Genomic DNA, 23,278 nt, shown 5'->3' on the forward strand with positions numbered 1-23,278 from the left:
GTCAATCCCTAAAAGTTCATGATTGAGTATGAAATAAAATTAATATGAATTTTTTTTAGTGTAGGTAAAAGATTGTTTAGATGAGATTTATTAGGTTTAATTGACACATATTGGAACTTCTAAAATAATTATAAAAAAGAGAGATAAAAAGTAAACCTCTAAAATCATATTGACCCATTTGAAATGAAGCCTAAATTATAAATATTTTTATAGACACAAGACAATTTAGGAACCATTTATGGTATCAATAAATATATATATTTTTGAAGCAGAGTACAATTAAATTGAAACTCAAAATTACATGGATCAAAGTTGAAATTATATAATTTTAAAATTGTAGAGATTAAATTCAAATTATATTCAAATCATATAGATCAGACACGTGGCTTCTTCTTTCTTTTTCTTTTTAATATAGTAATGTTGTTTGATTAGGATTTGTTTTGTATTTCTATTACTTTGTGCACGGACCTAATTGAGAACCCACTTTTGTCACACTTTATTTTAATTTTTTAAAGGTGGGACCCATAGGTTCGAACCACTCCAATTTGATTAAATATTAACATTGACAAAATAGGACACAAAAGAAATTGAAAAATTAAAGTAATCATGAAGATCATAATTGCTTTCCAAGTAAGCAATTTCATTTTTCTCTTGTTTCTCTTTTTATTTTTTTATTTTTATAATGTATAGTTGGATTTGGTGATGCTCTTAAAAGGTGGATATTAAAAATTTTGTAACTTTATAAATAAAATGGTGTGTTGTTTATATAATTGTCACCGTAACAAGTCTGAATTTTAAAATCTACAATATTTTAATTATATTTTACCTCAAACAATTTTTAAATATCTATCTAAAATTAATAAAGCTTTGACAAATTACTCATTAATGAAAGTTTACGCTTTTTCTATTTCAATATTTAGGCCACTAATGGTTTAAAAATTTTAATTAGGCTCTCCCAGAAAATGGTTTACAAAGAGTTGATACATCATTACATTATTATTTATTAACATATTTATATTAAAAAATTGCTAATTTAATGTTACTTAAGACATGGAGTTTAATTCACTTTTATTTTATTTTGTTTTTCTTATAATGAAAGTAACATGTTAAAAAATATCCATAATTTTTGATTTCATTATAGTTTAATAATCAAAAAGTTGTATTTTAAATCAAAGAGGTCATATAAGAATTTTATTCCGCTGGTACTATAAGTTTACATTAAAATTACAATAACCTTAAAAAAATTAACTTAATAAAGGGTTAAATCTTCGCTCCACCCATTAAAAAAATAAAAAGAAAAAAAAACGATAATATCAGCGAGTACTACAAATTATATTCAAATACAAACAAATTATCAATTTTGTACACACCTGTTACATCAGTAGATTCTTTTTTTTTTTTTTCTCCTTTCCTTCCTTATATATATAAAATGTTATATTGACTTTTTTAATGAATTATTTTTAAACCTAATTTCATCAATTCCAAAGCTTTTCAAACGGAATCCGAGACACAAATATCAGACAAAAAATTGAATTCACAGTTCAGATGGGCAAATATTGTAAATACCTACTTTTCTGGGGGCCCGGTTCATGTTTATACCTTCCCTCTCCCGCTCACCAAGTCCCTCCCCTCTTCCCTCCTAGCTTTTACCTTCTTCCTCTGCAAAACCCTAATTTAGCTGTGCGGAAACACAGGCGGGCAATTCAAATTACTGGTCAAGGTGGATAGGGGAACCCAGGAAGTTTTTTACTTGTTGTCGTCTTGAGGTTTCCCGGCGCTTTTGACCGTTAATTTTTAGCCAGCACTTGACTTCTGGTCTGCTTCAACAGTAAGTACCAATTGCGTCTGTTTTTCTGGGATTTTAAGTTTTACTGGTGTATTTTTTGAATTCGGAGTAGTTTTCAATGCTCGAGATGGACAGAAGTGATGGTAAGAGTTAAATGGTCACTTCAGTTGCGGTCTTTTTAGTTCTCGAGCTCTTGCTCAGTTGCCAATGAAGTCTTTGGGAGAAGGGAGTTTTGAAAATTTGGCCGATTTTACTCTTACAATCATTCAATTGAGAAGTTTTTATTTTTCCTCCCGAGGTTTGACGTCATAGAAGAGTAGGTTTTAGCTTCATGTTCATTTATCTTCTTAGTGATCAAGTTGACTCTTCTAAGATATGGTTCACGCCTTTCCCATTCGACCATATCCGATAAATATCTTTTAACTTAATAAACACGAGTTTTATTGTTTTCCTTGTAGGATGCCATTGTGAGTCCGAGAAGATATGGATGCAAATGCGACTCCGGAGGAGAATGGTAACATGCAACTAAGCGCCAGTGATAAACAATTAGAGGATCTGGGTGATGACATCCAAATCCTCGAGGATTTGGACTCTTATTTAGAAGACATTGATGACCGGTTGACCATTTCAAGGATGGTAAGTGACGCTGTCATCAAGGGTATGGTAAATGCAATTTCTGAGGAAGCGAATGAGAAAATCACTCGGAAAGAATCCGAGGTGTCTGAATTGAGGGAAATCCTAAAGTGCTACCACTTGGGTTCTGAAAAGAATAAGTCTTTGGTGTCTCCATTGAGGTCGAATAAGTCAAAAAGTACTAAATGTGATAGAAATGAAGGCATCTCTGGTGCTCTTTTTGAGCATGATGAAATGAGAGATTCAGTGTGCAACCTAAAGAACGCAGCCAAGGAGAACTTCAAGAAACTAAGGAAAGAAATTGATAAAATAAGAGGATGCAGTTCAATCAGAAAGATTAATTCAGGCTCTGAGTTGGTGGGATTGAGTGGTATACTACAAGAAAAAGCATCTTCGAGATGTGTTGATGTGGATAAAATAGTTGATGATCTTCAAGATAATTTAGACACTTTCTATAATCAGGTGGAAGATATAGTTCAAGTATCGAAAGCATCTCTTGGTCAGTGGCAAGATGAGAAGGAGTTCCTAGCGGATATTGAAGGCATGGTGATTAGAAATTATATCTGGAGTGTTCAACAAGAGTTAGAGGAGAAACTGTGGGACCAAAATGCTAAAATTTTCAGTAATGAAAGAAAGATCTGGGTCCAAAAGATTAAGGAAATTTCAAGTTTACGTCAAGAATTAGATATCATTTCAAAATCACTATCTCCTGAAGTTGGACATTTGTTTTCCTATAGTTCCATGGATTCTGATCATTCTCATCGCAAGTTATTAAGTAACCATATGGCTCCATCAACAGGAAATGGCAAACATGAAATGTCCAAGACGAATCTTCCTGAAAATGTGGATCCTGCTCGTCTAAAGCATTTGAATAGAGATGAATTAATTAATCATTTTAATACTGAGATGACAAAGATGAGTAGAAATCATGAGTCCTTAGTACACGAAATTACTGAAGAAAATTTCACTCTCAAGAGAGAACTTCTGAAAGAAAAGGAAAAGTCGTCATTGAAGAAGGATAAAGAGTTTGACATACTAAGGAAAAAAATCCCTGACATTATTTTAAAATTAGATGACATTCTTATGGAAAATGAGAAACTAAGTGTATCTGCTGCTAATGATGAGAACCTAGGAACAATGAGGAATAGACTGGAGTCGCTTATTGCAGAAAATCGCCACCTTAAAGACTCACTTGAAGAAAAGAAAAAGGAGGTTAAGTGTTTGTCTTTGCAAATTTCAAGCTCTTCTGAGAAAATGTCTCAACAGTCTCTTCGGCATGGTAAATCATTAAATACGATTGAAAAAATTAAATGTGAGATGCAGGATGCGAAATTTGAAGCCTCAATTGGCGAGGATATAGTCAAATGTTTTCTAAGGGAGACAATGGACACAATTAGATGCGTCAATGAGGAGTCAGCTCTGAGATATGATATCATGCAAGGAATTTATGAAACCATCTTCCAAGGAGCTTCTTTCAGAGGTGAGCTTGCTAGCACATCTGAAGATGAACATTTAGATGAAGAATCTATCATTATGCAAGGTATTTTGGGAGTTGTTTTACAAGAATCCTGGAAAGAAGCTGAGGAAAAAATGACTAGCTTGAACAACAGATACATTGAGGAGATGAGAATTCGACAGTCCCTTGAAAAGGAGGTGTTACATTGTGGGGAGGCATTAAGAGTAGAGATTTTCGAAAAACAAAAGTTACAAGCAGAATTGGTATTATTGGGAGCGTCATTAAAGGAAAAAGAACAGCTAGTGCAAGAAATAACTTCTGCATTAGAGAAAGAGAAAGGGAAGCTGGCTTTAGCTTATGAAGAGGTTGGCTCTTTGAAGGATCAGACCAACAGACAGGAAACACTGATTTTGAAGGGCCATGAAGAGTCCAATATTACCCAATTGAAGTTGGCAGATGCATTACGGAAAGTTGAATTCCTTGAGGTGGAAACTTGTAAGTCAAAACAGAACCTTGAACAAGCAATGATGGAATTAAGCAAGGTTGACGAAGAGAGGAGGATGCTTGTTGCTAGGTTGTTAGAGAGTCAGAAGACAGAGTTATTGGTTGAGGAGAAAGAAAAGGAATCTAGGAAGCAGATGGAATCAGTAATTATTCTGGTCCAGGAATTATTGAAAGAAGTTTTTGATTTTGAACATACAGCAATTGACTATATTTCAAGGAATAATAAAAGGTATGTGCTAAAATTTTCGATCTGTTCTGATATTGTTATTGCAACCTGGATTATTGGTAAATCTTCGAGCTTTTTTATGCCATTAATTGTTCATCACCTGCATGGGTATGCTTGATTATTATGCTTTAAGTGGGAAGGTTAGATAACTTATTTTGATTTACCTTAGTTATCCCTGCTTTGGGGGGGGGGGGGGGGGGGGTTTGTTGGTTAACTATAACCTTCTAACCAGATTCTATGAGGAAAGATTGGATACTGAGGTGGAGTTACAGCTCATCATGCCCTCAAGGCTATTATGAAAGACACCACCTCACTTTACTTCAAATTTTTTTTAGAAGCACTCAACTATAAGAGTTGTGATTAGTGAGATCCTTGCTTTCTCATTTTGTCTCTTTTGGCTCTTGACACATTATTTTTTTTTAACAAGAAACGAACTTTTCATTGATAAATGAAAAGGAACAAAATTTATTCAAAGATTCAAATCCCCAAAGGGGTGAAATGAAGGGGGATGAAGAAGGAAAAGAATAAAAAATAAAAAGATACAAACAAACCAAACTTAATAAATGAAGCTTAAACATTACACAAAAAAAGCCTCCCAATCAGAACAAATCATGCTAGGAGAATAATTTGCAAAGAAATTGGAGAGAGCACACCATTGTGAGGCTTTGAACTTAGCTATACTGAAGCATTCGAAAGCTGAGTGGTTTTTCCCTTCAAAAGTCCTTTGATTCCGCTCAAACCATAACTCGGATATAAGTGCTTTAAGGCCGTTTTTCCAAAGAAGACTTGCTTTGGGCGAAAAGAAAGGACCAAATAGCAACTGAAAAATTGATGAAGATACTGACTTGTCCTTTACCCAAGCTAAATTGAACATATGAAAGAAAAGATCCCAACAAACTGATGCATAAGGACAAAAGAGAAACAAATGCGCTTGGTCTTCACAAGTGGTTGACACATTATTATTCCTTATTATTGAGATTTACCTTCATGTTTACACATGAATTAACTGATTTTATTAAATCTGGTACAGGATACCCTCACTTTTTCTGGAATGCTTTCTTTTTGATGTTTATTATCTTGAATTGATGCTTTGAGATTAAGTAAGAACCTTAACTAATATTGAATTAATTACAGCCTAATTTACTATTGCTCACAAGTTGCTTACATATGCTAAATCATTTGATCATTGATCACTTCATGTTTTGATCGAACCAAGGAACAAGGCAAGATTGTTTTCACTCCATGTTTTGGTTAAACAAAGGAACTCTTCAAGAAGCTCATACTTGGAAGTTTTTAGATCAACATTTTTCTTTCACAAACACATGGGTGAATGAGCTAAACTCATCCCCGATTGATTTCTTTTCTCCCCCCCAGTTTCTGTGCTTTCCCCCACTACCTTTTTGTTTAATTATCCATTAATTGGATTGCTTGAACCTCTTATTTTGCCACATAAATGCATGAAAATTACCAGTCTTTATTTAGAATTTTCTTAAGTAGCCTTGTATAGTTTTTTATTTATATTTTATGTGCTAGATTGAGTTAAAATTTACGCTCTGAAGCCATTAATATGTGGTTTTGCCTTCAGGTTGGAGAGTTTGAGTTCTCAGACAAATTCACTTATCCAGAATGCTTGTATGCTTAAAAGAGCAGGTTTGATCTACAAGCAGAGGCATGAGAAGAGGTGTTCTGACCTTCAAAAGGCTGAAGCTGAGGTACTAAAGCAGACTTTCCAAGTGAACCAGTTTGTTAGTTCTTAGTTCTATGTGTTGGTATTCCATTTTCACTTATGGAACTTGTATGTGCGGCCAAATGGGACGGAGAGGAGTATCGGGGAAGAAGAGGGAGGGAAGAGAGATAAAAGAGAAGTGAAAATTAAAAGGAAAAAAATGCTGCATAAATTATAATTAATATAAAATTAATAAATTATTATATCATCTAAACCTGCCACCTCACTAAAGCCACGTTAGCAGCATTTCGTCAGTTCTACTAATGGGAGTCAAACTCTAGGGACCTTTTAGAACTATTTTCTAAATGTCGGGGACTAAACTAACATTTTTTGAAACTTAGGGACTAAATAAGAACTTATCATCAAACTCATCAGGGAATAAAAATGTATTTTACCCGAAAAGAAAAAGAATTCAGGTTTGTCAATAAAGTTAGAGTTAGCTTAACAGTTCCTCATCAAGGAACCAACTGCCGAATGATTTGGTTGCTTGAAAGATGACTAGAATAAGCCTCATAAGTAGTAAGTTGTTGTCGTCAGACCCTGCAGTTTGTGGTTCATTTAGATATCATTTTAGTTTACTATCTACATGTGTTGAAGTGAATGAAATAGGTGCAAAGCATAGGGGAGAATACGTCAACTGTATAATTTTTCTCATCTATATATATTTTTTGTTTTGACAATGATATTTGTTACCTCTTGTTATTTTCTCCCTACGTCTGCTACAAGAAAACAGGTATTGATTTGTGATTCTGTTTCAGGTCGATCTACTGGGGGATGAAGTTGATGCCCTTTTAAGACTTCTTGAAAAGATGTACATTGCTCTTGATCATTATTCACCTATATTGCAACATTATCCTGGAGTAAGCAGCTTTTCCTTTAAATTCTTGAATGCGTCAGTGTGAATCCTCATGGATACCTTATGTCAAAAAATAGATAAGAAATATGGTCAGAAATATGGTCATGGATATTGCAATTGGTCCTTTATATTTAACATTAATTGTACGTTATTTGGTTGCATGCGCCTGGAATAAAGACGTTACGTAAGTTACCATAAATATAATGGAGTACATATTTTTTACTTGTTTTTTTGCTGTCATATAATAATATGTGTTGTGTTAGTTGCGCTTTTTAGTCTCTTGTTTGTTTATCCAATAAGGTCTGTGACCAATTATACCCATATATTAAGTATAGTGTAACATCTTGACCTTTATATTCAACCTCGTGTTATTGCGAGACCTCAAATAGGGTGGCCAGATATTGCTTGAAGTTAAATCAGATGAATTTTGTGGATGGTTATATTGCGTGTGCTTGGAGTAAAATACGTTACGGGTTCCTCTGTGATTAATTACATTTTTTTGTCTGTTCACTAACGCCCTTAAATTGCTGATAATTCATACTCGAACCTTTTTCTTATGTAGATCGTTGACATCTTGAAGCTTGTAAAAAGAGAATTGAGTGGAGATACGACAGCAGCATTTTGACATGCTTTGATGAGGTAATGTCTGTAACCAAGTAAGGCACATCCTAATCTATTCAACTGATACTGTACCTTGTACTTCAAATGCAACTTCGAATGGGTGTCATCTGGAAGATGATAAATACAACCGATTCTTGTGCATATTGCAGTATTTTCTGGGAAACAATTATCATACCTTTTCCTCTCGGTTTGAATTTCATTGAACAGGTAACAAGCTGCAAGTTCCCTGCTGCTGCATGTTTTTCAATGACAAGATTTCTGGAAAGGCATTATTTTTAAGGTGTACATTGCCTCCGAAAAGGAAGGAACAACTGTAAGTAGATAGTTAAACAGCTGTGTGGAGGCAGGAAACCCATGTCCTCAAAGCATCAGTTACCGGTCCTAATCTCATCGGACGTCAGCCTGTGAAAATCTTTTGGCAGAAAAGGATCAGCACAACAGCAATATAGATTGGAGAACAGGATTTATAGGTATAAAGTACATCATATTCTTTTAATCTCAGGCTCGTAGGCTCCTTGTTTTCGGTTTAACCTTTAGGGTTCTTTTTGTTAGATGGTTATTGTTTCTCATAGTTTTCTTTTTCCCTCTGTCCTTCGTTGTAAATGTTCTTTCATATCCACTAAATTAAAGAAAGAAAGTCTATTTACACAGCACATTCATGTTCTTATCTCATTACATGGCTGAACAAAACCCTCAACTTCACCTGTCTCATTGACAAAGATGGAGAAAGCCAATCCTAGAACAGAGAATTGTCCACTCGTTTTGTGATCAATCTGGAATCTGAAAGTTGTTAAGATAGAGAGAGTGTCGGTGATTTCATTGTTTGTTAAGCTTCTGGCCTGTAGGTGTTGTTTGTGAAGTCAAAATCATGCTGTGGAGACAATTTTGGGTTTAGGCTTTTAATAACATCGCCTGTTCCTTTCCCCTTTGTGCACTAATCTTAAACACAATAATTGGATTGCTTGTCGCTGCTGTATAGTGTATACATTATTAAAATAATCACAGTTGTTGGCATATCAAATCGAATCTGAATAATGGAGGGAAAAGAGAGAAGTCTCTAGGTTTTTATGAATCCGACAAAACTTGGTTTTCTTGTGTTAAAATTTTGGGGCATCCGTGTATGGAGGAAAGCTTTCATTCTGATGGAGAAGTCTAGCCAAATGGAGGGCCATTCTGCCCACAGCTGTCCCTTTTTGGGCTCCTGATGACCGATATTTTAGTAGGATTTATTTATCAATAGAAATAGACTGACAAATATGTTAGATCATTGATTAATCCGAAATTTTAAGTTGATGGATTAGGGTAAGTTTAATTTCTTTTCATCAAATTTTTATTACTCGTGTTCCTAAAAATTGGTACAAAGTCTAAGAAATGGTTATCAAGATTTATTGAAGAGGAAATGATATTGTAGGAGTTTGAACACAGAAGTGGAGATCATGCTCTCTTGAATGAACTTACAAATTATGTAATTCCTCATCGTGATTTCTAGTATAGGCAATTGGTACGACAACTTATAAATTTTGGATCTTGGCGAGAATTTGTTAGAGAGAGAGAGAGAGGGGTGAACTTGATTTGGAGATATCGAACGTTGTTATGGAAACAAACAAGAGTTGTGCTCAAGTCGAGGCAGCCTCTTTTGGTTTGGAAATCTAATTATTAAAACAAACATGGAAATAAAGTAACTGGAGCCATGTGTATGGATTGGATTGTGTCCAGCTAGAATATATAAATATCTGTGTTTGACTAGTAAAAATATCCTATTTTCATGATTGGCTTTCTTTTTACATGTATGCTTAAACCCATTATTGTACTTAAAAATCTGGTGTTTCTTCCCAAAAGAATATAATTTATGACAAAAACCCATTTGCATAATTTTATCTTCAGCCTACTTTTCTGGTTAAGAACAACATCTATATTCATATTTAGCCTACAATTGAGCTCAAAGTCTTAATAAAAAAAAGGGAAGCTTGAATATCTTCTTCAAAATGAATGGCAAGTGACAAGAAAGTGGGAGACAATTGTAAGATATAAAATTGGAGCAAAACGAAGAGTGGGTTTTGAAGGTTAAGTGAATGGAGGACTATTTGGGGGTACCATGTGGTACGGAATTGCAGAAGACAAGCGAAAGCTTTATTTTTTAGTATAGAAGATATACAAAGTGTGAAAGAATGGTAGTTTTTTGAGGAAATGGCGCAAGAATAATTGCTTTGCTTATCTTCCTCCAGACATAGGCATGTGACCCACCTCGCAAATAATGGAGCCCCATCTCTGGCACCCCAAAACCTGACTCTTCCATACACAGATAAGTCACACTGCCATAAAACAGAGCTGTGAATGTGAGAACTTAGAAGAGTAGAGTGAAAATTTTGTATTGCAATTTGCAATTACATTACACATTACACTCCGGGGAATTTGTATTACGTGCGTTTCAATGGCGTCAGTTTTTTGGGCTCTTTGGTGAAGAAGATATGGAGACAAAGCCATTTCATATCAGCCCTTCTCTTATCTGTTTCCAACAGCGACAACCCATCTTCTGATTTCTTCCTTTTTTCGAGAGATAACCCATTGAAATTCTCCTTCCTCTATCTGGGTTTTTTCTTTTTTCTCTTTGTTCCTCCCAGTTCTTGTTCAGATCTGCCAGTTAGCTGAGGCTGTTGGTAAGAGATGAAGGGTTGATTCCAATTTCCAAGAGACATTTGGAGTTGAGTTTCTGTAGCTTCCTCTTTTTGTCTCTGAATGCGTCCATTAGTCTGGTTAAGGTAACTACGAAGTTCTTGTATAAATAAAATTCTAAGAATGTCCTTTCTTCGAGGTCGATGAAGTTTCTTTGGAGTTGCCGCATTCGATTACTGAATGGGTTTGTTCATGAGTGTTGGCTGAAAATATAGTTTGATAGTTTCCTTCTTATTTCTACCAAAAGAGCAAAGAAGACGAGATTTCGTTTGTTGGGGAAGATGGGGAATGTTCGAATCAGGAAATTCTTGATTCCGCTGATATTTCTGATAATCTGTGTGTACCTACAATCCGGAGAAGCCAAATCCAATTCCCTTTTCATTAACTGTGGCTCAAGTTCAGATGTTACTGTTGATGGTCGGAAATGGATCGGCGACCTGGCCTCCGAGGGAAACTTTTCCGTCGGCGATCTTGGTGCTAATATTAACGCCTCCACAGCCAGTCTAGGCGGCGATTCAGTCTTTGAGCCACTGTATAGAACTGCTCGGATTTTTACCAATTCCCTAAACTATACTTTCAAAGGCCTTTGGGGTAATCATTTTGTCCGGCTCCATTTCTGCCCCTTCCCCTTTGAAAACTTCAATGTGAACGGATCATCATTTTCTGTCTCAGCTAACGGTCTTGGACTGGTTTCAGAGTTGAGCGTTCCCAATGAGATTGCATATAAGAATATGGAGTTTCAGCGTTCTGGGGTCAATTCCAGTTCATTCTATTTGATTAAAGAGTTCATTGTTGCTGTCAATTCGGAATCATTCGTTATCGAGTTCTCCCCTTCTGGAGGATCATTTGGGTTCATCAATGCGGTTGAAGTTATCCCCCTGGTGGATGAGCTCTTTGCAGGTTTGATTGATAAGGTGGGTGGAAATGCTGTTGGTTTGAATGTGAGTGAAAGGGGAACTGAAACTATGTACAGATTGAACGTTGGAGGTGAGGAGATCAAACCCACTCAAGATTCAAATCTTTGGAGAAGATGGGAAGTGGATTCGAGTTATATGATCACAGCAAATGCTGGGTCGGAGATACATAACAGTTCTAATATAACATATGCTTCCCTGAATGACTCCATTGTAGCTCCTCTACCTGTGTATGAAACAGCCAGAACGATGTCCGAGACCGAAGTACTCGAGAAAAGGTTCAACATGTCGTGGAAATTCGAAGTTCATCCTGGTTTCGAGTACTTGATCCGATTGCATTTCTGTGAGCTGCTATATGATAAGGCAAGGGAGAGGGTTTTCAAGATATACATAAACAACAGGACTGCAGTGGAAAGTTTTGATGTGTTTGTTCGAGCAGGGGGAATGAACAAAGCACATCACGTGGATTTTCTTGAACCAAAATCATCTAAAATCAACACCCTTTGGATTCAATTAGGCCCTGATACAGCTGCGGGTGCTGCAGGAACTGACGCTCTCTTGAATGGTCTGGAGATCTTTAAGCTGAGTCAGAATGGGAATCTTGCATACATTGACAGGTTTAATGCCTTAGAGGAATCGACGGGAAACTCGAAATCGCAAATTCTTTGGATAGGCATTGGAGCAGGTTTAGCATCTGTTGTTTTTCTTTCTGTTATTACCATTCTCGTCATCTACTTCTGCAGAATTCGGAGAAGGAATTTCACTAAGAAGAACTCTTCAAGGTGGAGAACAGCATCCAGTCATGGGGCAACTATGACCAACACCTATGCCAGAGGGTCCTTAGGCGGAGGCCAAAGTCAGTATGGGACGATGCCGTCTATCAGAGTTGGTAAATGGTTTACATTGGCAGAGATTCTTTCAGCAACTGACAACTTTGATGAAGCTCTGCTGATTGGAGTTGGAGGTTTTGGTAAGGTCTACAGAGGGGAGATTGATGATGGTACTCTTGTGGCAATCAAGAGAGCCAACCCGCAGTCTCAGCAAGGACTTGCTGAGTTCGAGACCGAAATCGAAATGCTTTCTAAACTCAGGCATAGACATCTGGTCTCCATGATCGGCTTTTGTGACGAGCAGAAGGAAATGATCTTGGTTTACGAGTACATGGCGAATGGCACGCTGAGAAGCCATCTCTTTGGGAGTGATCTCCCACCTCTGACTTGGAAGCAGAGGTTGGAAGTGTGCATTGGTGCAGCCAGGGGACTCCACTACCTTCACACAGGAGCTGAGAGAGGAATCATCCACAGAGATGTGAAGACAACCAACATACTCTTGGATGAGAAATTTGTTGCCAAAATGTCTGATTTTGGTCTTTCAAAAACAGGTCCTTCATTGGATCATACTCATGTTAGTACTGCAGTTAAGGGCAGCTTCGGCTATCTCGACCCGGAGTATTTCAGGCGCCAACAGCTGAGTGAAAAATCAGATGTCTATTCCTTTGGTGTGGTATTGTTAGAAGTTGTTTGTGCACGAGCTGTTATAAACCCAAGTTTACCAAAGGATCAGATAAATCTTGCAGAATGGGCAATGAGATGGCAGCGCAAAAAGTTGCTGCACACCATCATCGACCCACATCTCAAAGGCAAATATTGTCCTGAATCTCTGAAAACATTTGGGGAGATGGCAGAAAAATGCCTTGCTGATGAGGGGAAGATTCGTCCAACAATGGGGGAAGTTCTGTGGCACCTAGAATATGCTCTGCAACTCCATGATGCTTGGATCCGCACCAATGATGCAGTAAGTTCTTGCACAGAAGCAGCTCAAGCTGAAGAATAAAGGCGAGAGCTTGACGGGGAAGACGAAAGCTCCAACTTGGAAGCTTCAAACCCCAACTGATCATATATCCTAGTAGATTTGGTTACATAACTAGTAAGGCCAACTGCCTATATTCAATTAAATTTGTTTTTTCTTTTTTTTTTCTTTTCATATTCTTTTGAATAGTTCTTTCCACTATAGCAGTATGAATATTAGATTTTCTTGTTATATTAAGATCTACTGTATTGCTCAAAATGTAATTTATTATACGTGAGTAGGCTTCTCTGCTTCCGATGTGCGTCTTTCTCAAATTGTCATTTCATTTCTTTATAGAAGTCTTTCAGATTCTTCTCAAGTGTCCTCCAAATATCATTTTGTTTATATACTTGGTAAGCTGCTTTGTTTTGTTGAGTACGTTAATAAACATCATCTGGAAAGTGAATTTGAGGAACCTTTTATTTCTGCTTTTATTAAGTAGTTGTTCTCGTGAAAGACACATTTTAAGAAGAAAGTGATCTGTCAAAGATCTTCAGAACATCAATGGCCATTTTGATCAACTCCTCTCAAAGTATAAAGAGAAATGGAGATGTTTAGTGGAAGGTAACAACAATACAGGAAATGTCATCGTTGCTCTTCCGAGATAATGCCTCGTTGATCAACTCCTCTGCAACCTCTTGAGCATCCATAGCCATTTCTCTGATGAAATCGCAAGCCTCCTGGTTTGACATCACCTGCATTTTGAAACCACAGGAAACCAAAGAACCATCTCAGTACCTCTCTAGATTAAAGCCATGAAAGTTACCAATGGTTTACAGTAGAAGAGTGATTAATCGTGGGAGGAGTAGAGTAGTTCTTCAAAACCCCACATGGAAATCTCTTAGCTTTTTACTGCTATCATTAACTATTCAGTGTCAAGAGTCAAAACAGAGCCTCACAGGTGTAAAACCAAAAAGTTCTCCACTTTCTGACTTCTTTATCATTTATTGAGAGCTTTGGTCTAGTGAGTTCAGGACACAAGACAAATGGGCAAGAGTAATGAATCTTCCAGAGGCCATCACTGGCCAAAATGGTGAACTCAGCCCGATTGTCAATGGTCACGATCCTGATATCTGGTTCTGAAGTAATGTGTTCTTTGAGCTTTGCATCTCCAAATGCCCTTGACATTGCTAGCTGACCATCCACCCGTGCCACATTTCCTAGAAAGCAAAATCCCGATCATCAACAATCATTCTACAGAAAACCAACAGAAGCTACAGCGTCTCAAAACAAAGGACCTGGCATTTGTGCAACGAATCCGCCTTGGCTCTCGACAATCTCCTTCTCCCTCTCTAGTTCATGATTGAGTGTAATCGGTTCACCAAGCCATTTCTGCATAGCACCACCCATGAGTTGCCAACGTTTGCAACAATTAGCTTCTGTCCATCAATTAGTATAGCTGTGACTGCTGTTGAGCCTACTCTGCTTCTCACTTTTTTGGCCAAAATCTCAACGTCTGTTGCTTTATATGCCCTCCTGATTGCTCCTTTAGGGCCTTCCCAGAAATCAAACTGTCCAAATTATATATTAAATGGCAATGTTAAAGTTTCTCTCCTGCTGTTGAGCCTCCTCAATCTCTAATGTCCTTTTCCCTTTACCTGGCTTAAGATTTTACCAACCAGATGGCTCTGCAAGTACTCTGCAACATCACGACCAGAGTGGCCGTCGAATATTGCAAAGAGCCCCAGCTTGTGGTCGTGGACATGTCGTTCTTTGGCAACGATATAGTCTTACATTCCATGTTTCATCTTAACTTGTACTAGATGAGATCCATAAGTAACCCGTCGTCCTTTTATCTGCATCGAATCTCCCACATCTTCCAAAACCTGCTTTCGTTCATCCTTATAGTTGAGGACAATTTCGTCATCAATGTTGTTGTTCTTGGTGTTATCTTCTTCCTACAATGTCCTCAATCCGTGCTGTGAAAAAACATTGCATTATTGTAAGAACATAGCATAAGTAAGACAATAACATGCAGAGTAAAAACATTGCATAAAACCAGACAATAATCTGTACAGTGTAAGAACTATTGGGTTTGTAAAAACAAAGTCCTACATTAATTGGGGTGATCTATGGTATATAAGAGAAGACTTGGACAATTATCTCTATTGGTACGAAGTCTTTCAAATAAAACAAAAAGTAAAACCGTGAACAATATCATATGGAGATACCAAATATAGATAAGGCATCAATAGATTTTAGGTTAAACTACAAATTTAGTCATAGGTTTTTGAAGTTTTTAGGACAGTGGTTAGATACCAAACTTATAATTTAAGCTAGACGCTATAAACTATAAATAAAATACAAAATAAGGGAAAGAGATGCAATATCCAAGAAAATTTTAATTTTGAAAATCAACGATATGTGGGTTAGTTTGTTAACCTTTTTCATCTTTGTGACTGAAAAAAAGCATGCATTAACATACCTTCACTTTCCGAAATATAAAAGACAGTATAAATAATTGAAGCATGCAGCACTGGTGTATATGTAATCTTTGCTCATAATATAAAACGGGGTTGGTTCCGGGGTTGTGGTGACGACATGTCGATCATAGGCAGAGTTGGGAGAGGACCAGAAACGATTGGTCATACGTGGCGGCTACATCTTTGCTATGGCCACCGCGTGGCGGTGCAACCAATATCCTTACTACCATTGTTACTTTTTAAAAGAAATTTTTGTTTTTGCAATTTTCTTTTTTATTTGTCAAAATATTTAATGATTTGACAAAGTAAATTAAAATAGTTATTTTGAGAGTTAGGCTAAAAGAAAGAAAGAAAGAAAATATGAAAGTTAAGCTTTTATTCAAATTATTTTATTATATTTTAATAAAGAACATACACAAACAATAACTGGAAGAACAATGAGAATCAATTAAGGGAAGGAGACAACAAGCGTCAAACGATATCATTTCTGCTAAAGTTACAATCTTTAACCTTGTCTAGAACGTGGCTTGAATGTTGCTTATGACAGCAGGATCGGTTTGGAAAGCCTTTGCAAGGATATCAGTGGAGATGTCAGGCTTGGACCCGAAAACAGCATCAGCAATCGTAATAACGCCTGGGTTTTGGCTGCTCAGAGCTGCAATCGCAACCGCACGGCCATGGCCGATGTTCTGTTGGAAGTGAATCAGACCCACAGGGAAAACGAAAACATCGCCCTTGTACAATATCTTGGTGAACAGACGGTTTTCAGTGTTGGAGGTGACGAAGCCCACCAAGAGCGTGCCTTCGATGACGGTCAAGATTTCGGTGGCCCGAGGGTGGGTGTGGGGAGCGTTGATGCCGTGGCGGGCGAAATCGACGCGAGCCAGAGAGATGCCGAGAGTGTTGAGGCCTGGAATTTGGGCCACATTGGCCGCAGTTACTTTCGAGCCCACCGGATTATTGGTGTCGCCGGCCTTGCGCAGCCCGTCGAAGAAGAAGTCATTGGCTTCCACCAGATTTGGATCTTTACAAACAAAGCCATTCACTTTCACTGGATTGTTAGGATCTGCGACACAGAAATCTTGAAGTGGGCTAGGATCAGATGCCAAGGCAACCGAGCAAGTTACAGCGAGGAATGTGAGAAACAGAACTCGAGCAGCCATTGATGAATTGAACTTGTTGTTCGGGTACTTCAATTTGTAGAGAGAACTGAAGTTGATTGTGTGGATGGATTGACAAGAACTACCCAATGAAGCTGTATTTATAGATTATTCAGAAACATTTAAATATAATTGAAGGACGGCTGAGGAAGAACTTCCCTTATAGCTTAAAACTATACGTTTTCATGTTTGAAAGTGTAAAAGAGTGTTGGTGATCCGCCGCCAAGAGATTTCACATTGGTATAAGATTAATGGTTTTAAATTATTGTTTATTAATCAACTTTGGTTGTTGATTTGATGAAGACTGAGTTCAAGACAGAGACTTGGTGTTGCAGTGTTTAAGAATGTAGGAAATTAAGGTCAAACACTTCATCTAAATAATAAAAAATTAAGAAAAAGCAATTTTGACATAGTTTTGTTCAATTAATCTAATTCTTACTTCAAGAGATATAGTTGTATGGTTCAATGACTTTTGGGTGGGGAGTTCAAAATGTTTGTTTTATAAAATTAATTAATCCTAAATATTAACACTTCAACCAAATTATTATATTCATACAAACACAAATTTGACTTGGTTTGTCCAATTTTTTACTTGGAGAGACATTTGTGTATTTCCATGAATTTGGAAGATAATTCAACGATGCTTGTTTGAAAATAATATTTAATATTAATAATAGTATAAATAAGATAATACAAAGGAGCTAGCATTTTTTTCACCAATTTGAGCGCATATTCCACTGGGTTAAACTATTAAATTCTCAATTAAAAGGTGGAATAAAAAAAATATCACAATTTCGTGATAACCACTACACCACAGCAACTTTATTGACAATTTAATATTTAAAAAGTTAAATTTACCACATATATGACTTTTGATCTAACATCATTATTACAAAATAGTATTTTAAAAAGGGAATTTTTACTCCATAACATTATTTAATATGTCTTTTTTAAACTAATTTAATATATATTTTAAAACATATCACAATTTCTTATTTTTGCATAAATACATTTTTAGTTGAAATTTAGGTTAAGATTTTATTTAATACCTAGATTTGAAAATCTCACAATTCAATCTTCGAAGTTTTGAAAATAAGTTTAAATGGTCTCTAAAGTTAAATTACGGTTAGTTTCTACTATATGTAGCATATTTTCTAATTAATTTTTTTATTGATTACATAGAAAAAATTATTAAAATTAATTAAAATATAATTTTTCCCCACCTTCCCTCTCATCCCTCCCCTCTCCCAATTTCTCATACTTCTTTCAATATAATTTTTCCCCACCTTCCCTCTCATCCCTCCCCTCTCCCAATTTCTCATACTTCTTTCATCTCTCTCCTCTTAAGAAAGAAAAAGAACTCCACCCGCCGCCATTGTTATAGAGCTCAACACACACGCACATAAAAAGAAAACAAGGAAAAAAAAAGATATGATAAAACAAGTGACAATTTCGTTACCTATTTCATATTTGATTTTAATTTATAACATTTGAAAAATTTTAAACTTGATGATATATGTAAAAATACATAGTTATCAAATGACAGATTTGGTTACATATTTCATATTTGACTTTAATTTATAACATTTTAAAAATTTTAAACTTGGTGATATATTTAAAAATACACAGTTACATAATTGTTTCTTTAAAATATAAAGCTCCAATTTAAAAAAATGTATTACATATATAGTTGGTAAAGTAGGTTTTACCATAATGAATGATATTGCATGTACTAATTTAATTTAAGATATGAATCCAATTGTCCTATGGACACAAATAATTTAGGAAAACAAATAAAATTTAACTTCAAAACATAAACTAAAACAAGACACCACACACATCATATAAATTTTAGAATCAATTAAAGGATGCAGACTGCAGAGTGGTTAAAAAATATATGAAATTAAAAGAGGTCAAGTCAAACAAATTCATCTAAATAAATAATAAATAATAAATAAGGCAATTTTGACTTAGTTTTGTTCAATTCTCATTCCTACTTCAAGAGATAGTTGTAGAGTTCAATGACTTTGGGGAAGGGAGTTCAAAATGTTTGTTTGTAAAAATTACTTAATTAAATATTAATACACACTTCAACCAAATTATATTAATAGAGAGACAATTTTGACTTGGTTTAATTTGTCCCTTGGTGATATAATTGGTGTATACTTCCATGAATTTAATTTGGACGATTAATTCAACAATGTTTGTTTGATGAATTGATTTATTAATAGTAAAAATAAGACTATGTAAAGGAGATTTTTTTTTTTTGTTTTTGGTGAGCTTTCAAAATTTGATAAAAACTCTCATCTAGAGAAAATTGAATAGATATTGGTTTGTCTTCATTCTTATAATCTCTTATCCTATAATAAAAGTTTAATCCTCTCGCTAAACAATATATATTAAATGTTTGGTAAATATTGTATTACAATAAAGTTGGAGCATGCCAACTCTTCTACCAATACAGGGGAACTCAAAAAATAAAATTTGCAGCATATTTACTAGAGAGAGAGAGAGAGAGAGAGAGAGAGAGAGAGAGAGAGAGAGAACAACTGTATTCAAAAAGTGAAATGCTTCAGAAAAGGAAAATATATAAAATAAATTTGCAGCACTTATTTACTCAAAAATAAAAAAACAAAAGAGAGAAAAAAGAAAACAACTTTATTCAAAAGTGAGCTGCTTCAGAAAAGGAATATATAAAATAAAATGTTGCTGCCCAGGATCGAACTGGAGACCTTTAGTGTGTAAGACTAACGTGATAACCACTACACCACAGCAACTATGTTATTGATGTTTTGCATTTTAGTTTTAAGTGGTAAATCTAACACAGTTAAGATACATAATTACAAACAAGTATTTGAAAAAGAAAATTTTTACTCCATAATATAAGTCTGATAAAAGTTACTATAATTCATATATTTTCTTTTTGGGACTAGGCGGAAATTCGAACTCACAAACTTTTTAATCGGAGATGAATGTATAAATTAGTTGAGGTAAACTATTTTTTTTAACATAGCATAAATTTAATCAAATTTTCAAACATGTATTATATATTGTTGTTGACAAGGTTATCATGATATCTAAATTATATATATGAGAATTTATGTCCAAAATAGACAATATCATATTACTAGAGAGATGTGGAGGTTGATCTCTAATCTCTAATCAAGGATTTGACTAACTAATTAAAAGTGTGTTTGAAGAGTGATTTAAAAAAAAATATATTGAAGTATAATTTATTTTCCAAAATCACCATACTCGGGTGTTTTGGCATATGTTGGCCCGGCTTCTTCCTCTAGTCGATCTTACTACTTGCGTGTGTATAATTCATAAAAAGAACACCGGTAGCTGTTCCAGTATACAAACAAGGTAAGTTGGAGTTTAGGAGGTATTTTAAGCACGGTGAGAAAACAAAATTTTGGTAGGTTATATGGCTTGAACCTAAGAGTTGTAGGATATTCTAGCAAGCGCCCCAATCCACACTCTATCTCTCGAGGACAATAGACATAAATAATTTAAGCTCTTAATTTAGTTCTTAAAAAGATAAATTATTATTGTTAATAACATTTGACATTTTATCGATCATACATATCTTAAATTATATTTAGTTTGAAAAAAATATTGTTTTAATATATTTTCATCGCTTATATTGTATTGTAACTAAATGATCAATTTCGTTGGTACTTAGAAAAATTGATTTTAATTTACTCACCCATTTTTCACGTAACCTTTTGAATAATTGAAATAAAAGATATGTATATAAAGTAATGATATGTTTTGTCCAATTCGTGTCGTCATCTATTATTTTCTAGATCATCAACATAATTTCTTTACAAATTCAATTCTTGTCTCATTATTTAATTATTCAATTTATTTGTATAATTTGGTTTTTGAACTCTTAGTTTATGTTTTTCATCATTAATGTTGTAGTCTCTTAGTTATGTATAAAAATCTATTTCAATATTGTTTTTATTAATTATTTAACAAAAATTTGAATTTATCCTACTTAATGTAAACATATATGCCCATCAAGTATGTTTGGGGGTAAAGATATCAGGGACACGTGGAGGACACTTATTGGTATTTGAAGAATCGAATAAAAATTGTTTAGATCCACCTCGGCCCTGCCGAGGAGACTGAGTTCGCCCATTACCAAAAAGGATAAGTATCAACGCCAAGGTTCGACCTGGTTGTGGTTCGATCTGCTCGGAACCCGACAGGTCCGACATGAGAAAAGACATATAACCACCGGTCGTGTGAACTGTCAGATCCATCACCTATAAATAGAGGGCTTCATTTTACGCTCAGGTATGGAATCTCACCTCGAACTAAATACAGAGTCCGATCTATACTGAGCGTTGGAGTGCTTACCCTCTTGTGCAGGTCCACGCAACTGTTCAGGTCGGAATCAGAGACTGGGTTCGAGCTTGATTCGTGAAGAACCGTTGTGCAAACCCTTGCATAAACAAAGTAAATAATTTAAAAACAAAACATGCATATGTCAAATTTCTGTTAAAATTCAGTATGAATTTAGTATGTATTTTTAAAACTATCATAAATTTTTATTTTATTTTAGATAAATGTATTTTATGTTATATTTAAGGTTGAGTTTGATTTGAGATGATGATAATTATTATTATTATTATATATATATATATATATATATATATATATATATATTTGTAAGATTTTACATTTTCTGCTATATTTGTAAATGAACATATTTATTTTTGAAATTTATATAAATGCTCAAGTTAGAAGTTCAAAAGCAAAATAAGATTTTAACATATAAATTTTTTTTCCTTTGTCTTGGTGTGCTTTTTTCGAATATTATTAATATCGTTTTATTTGAATCTTTTTTGTACACATTGTTGTTTTCAAATCACGGAAAAGAACATTTTTATTTGAGTTTGGAAAATTAATTAATTATTGGCAATATAAATTATACGTCTAATCACACGGATTAATACATGAAATAATCAATCAATATTTTTATTCAACAAAACATCCCCACAAGCAATACAATCGAATGAGAAAAGGAAGAAAAAAACAGTCAAAAGAAAAAACAATGATTATCTAAACGCAAGACCATGACCTAAAATTGACTGACAAGACAACAAATGAAACGATGAAAAGCTGACATTTTTATTGAAACAAAAGCCTAATTTTGCAATTAAGCCCTTAGAAGTTGGCCTGGATCTTGGTGACGGTGGCCTCGTCCACTTGGAAAGCTTTGGCGAGAATGTTGGCCGGAATATCCGGGTTGGATCCGAACACTGCATTGGCTATGGTGATAACGCCGGGGTTCTGGCTGCTGAGAGCGGCCAGAGCCACGGCCGGGCCGTACCCGATATTCTGCTGGAAGTGGATCAGACCAACGGGGAAAACGAACACATCGCCCTTGTAAAGCACCTTGGTGAAGAGACGATTCTCGGTGTTGGAGGTGACGAAGCCGACCAGGAGGGTGCCCTCGAGGACGGTCAAGATCTCGGTGGCGCGTGGGTGCGTGTGGGGTGGGTTGATGCCCCACGGAGCGTAGTCCACACGCGCTAAAGAGATGCCGAGCGTGTTGAGTCCCGGAATCTGCATCACATTCACAGCCGTTACTTTAGACCCATTTGGGTTCGATGTGTTGCCTGCTTTATCGAGCCCTCTTGCGAAGAAATTATCCGCTGTCACAACTTTGGGGTCTTTGCATACAAAACCGTTCACTTTCACTGCAAAATTATTATTCCAAATAATTACTTATATGCATCAAACCCATTTTTCTATTCTTAATTAAGAAATAAAAAAAATTAAACCAATAACCATTTTGTTTTTGATAATTTATACCTTTACAACTATTTTTTGTCTTGCTATTAATTTTTAAATCCCTTTTCAAAATCTAAACCAAATTTTGAAAAACAAAAGTTGTTTATGTTTCTTGTTTATGTATTTTGAAAAGAAAGTGAAAACATACCAAAATGAGAGAATATATATTTAAAATAGAAAACAAAAAAACGAAATAATTATCCAACTAGACCTAAGAATTACCAGTGTTGTTTACATCCGCAACACAGAAATCTTGAAGAGGGCTGGGATCGGATGCTAGGACAAGGGAAGAAGTGGCGACAAAAAGTGCTACAAAAAGAAGTACTTTAGAGGAAGCCATTAGTGAGAACTGAAGTTTCTCTCAAGAATATTGGGAAATGAATTGTGTTTGAGGTGAAGAGTTGGGGAAGGCGTGGAGGTGGTTTTTATAGGTAAAATTAATTAGGAGAAGATTATTAATTTAATGATATTATATGATGATGGTGTTATCCAGTTGGTGCATGGAATCAAGTTTGAAATTTTAAAAGGGCAGCCGGCTAAGCAAATGGAAACCTCCAAATTTAATTATATGAAGGTTTAAATGGTCAGTCGGTTGCCTGGTCAATTCAGTTGTGTGTTGCGTAGTAAACAAAATAATTTGTTAT

At 35.3% G+C, this 23,278-nt stretch overlaps 4 protein-coding genes, 1 non-coding gene and 1 pseudogene across 6 annotated transcripts; 2 read left to right on the forward strand and 4 right to left on the reverse strand.

Moving 5' to 3' along the window:
- The first annotated feature begins 1,543 nt into the window (after positions 1 to 1,543).
- Positions 1,544 to 8,461, forward strand: LOC111015761 (myosin heavy chain-like protein). Of its 2 annotated transcripts, none has more exons than XM_022290907.2 (6): positions 1,544 to 1,828; positions 2,245 to 4,608; positions 6,191 to 6,317; positions 7,090 to 7,191; positions 7,750 to 7,843; positions 8,016 to 8,461. In XM_022290907.2, the coding sequence occupies exons 2-5, from the start codon at positions 2,270 to 2,272 to the stop codon at positions 7,810 to 7,812; spliced, it is 2,631 nt and encodes an 876-aa protein (XP_022146599.1). In that variant the 5' UTR covers positions 1,544 to 1,828; positions 2,245 to 2,269; the 3' UTR covers positions 7,813 to 7,843; positions 8,016 to 8,461. The 2 variants fall into 2 exon arrangements, with proteins under 2 accessions (XP_022146599.1, XP_022146598.1); XM_022290906.2 differs by having other exon boundaries at positions 1,545 to 1,828; positions 7,750 to 7,826.
- Positions 8,462 to 9,772: 1,311 nt separating this feature from the next.
- HERK2 (hercules receptor kinase 2) lies at positions 9,773 to 13,496 on the forward strand. The gene is given in 2 exon segments (XM_022291005.2): positions 9,773 to 13,276; positions 13,278 to 13,496. Coding segments are annotated over 2 exon segments (2,538 nt in total). The 5' UTR covers positions 9,773 to 10,762; the 3' UTR covers positions 13,302 to 13,496.
- A 144-nt stretch (positions 13,497 to 13,640) lies between these two features.
- On the reverse strand, positions 13,641 to 15,764 carry LOC111015834 (putative protein phosphatase 2C 28; annotated as a pseudogene).
- Positions 15,765 to 16,025: 261 nt separating this feature from the next.
- On the reverse strand, positions 16,026 to 16,944 carry LOC111015795 (putative germin-like protein 2-1). Its single transcript, XM_022290949.2, has one exon. It carries the CDS (start codon positions 16,827 to 16,829, stop codon positions 16,182 to 16,184), a length of 648 nt encoding a protein of 215 aa, XP_022146641.1. The 5' UTR covers positions 16,830 to 16,944; the 3' UTR covers positions 16,026 to 16,181.
- A 2,586-nt stretch (positions 16,945 to 19,530) lies between these two features.
- On the reverse strand, positions 19,531 to 19,603 carry TRNAV-UAC (transfer RNA valine (anticodon UAC)). The gene has a single exon. It is a non-coding gene; the product is annotated as a tRNA-Val (tRNA).
- Positions 19,604 to 21,790: 2,187 nt separating this feature from the next.
- On the reverse strand, positions 21,791 to 23,033 carry LOC111015781 (putative germin-like protein 2-1). The gene is made up of 2 exons (XM_022290935.2): positions 22,857 to 23,033; positions 21,791 to 22,540 (listed from the first exon to the last, which is right to left on the reverse strand). The coding sequence occupies exons 1-2, from the start codon at positions 22,972 to 22,974 to the stop codon at positions 22,005 to 22,007; spliced, it is 654 nt and encodes a 217-aa protein (XP_022146627.1). The 5' UTR covers positions 22,975 to 23,033; the 3' UTR covers positions 21,791 to 22,004.
- Between the last annotated feature and the right edge of the window lie 245 nt (positions 23,034 to 23,278).

This window comes from Momordica charantia (genome assembly GCF_013281855.1).
Source record: "Momordica charantia cultivar OHB3-1 chromosome 1 unlocalized genomic scaffold, Mcharantia_2.0 BLBB01000001.1, whole genome shotgun sequence".
Lineage (NCBI taxonomy): Eukaryota > Viridiplantae > Streptophyta > Magnoliopsida > Cucurbitales > Cucurbitaceae > Momordica > Momordica charantia.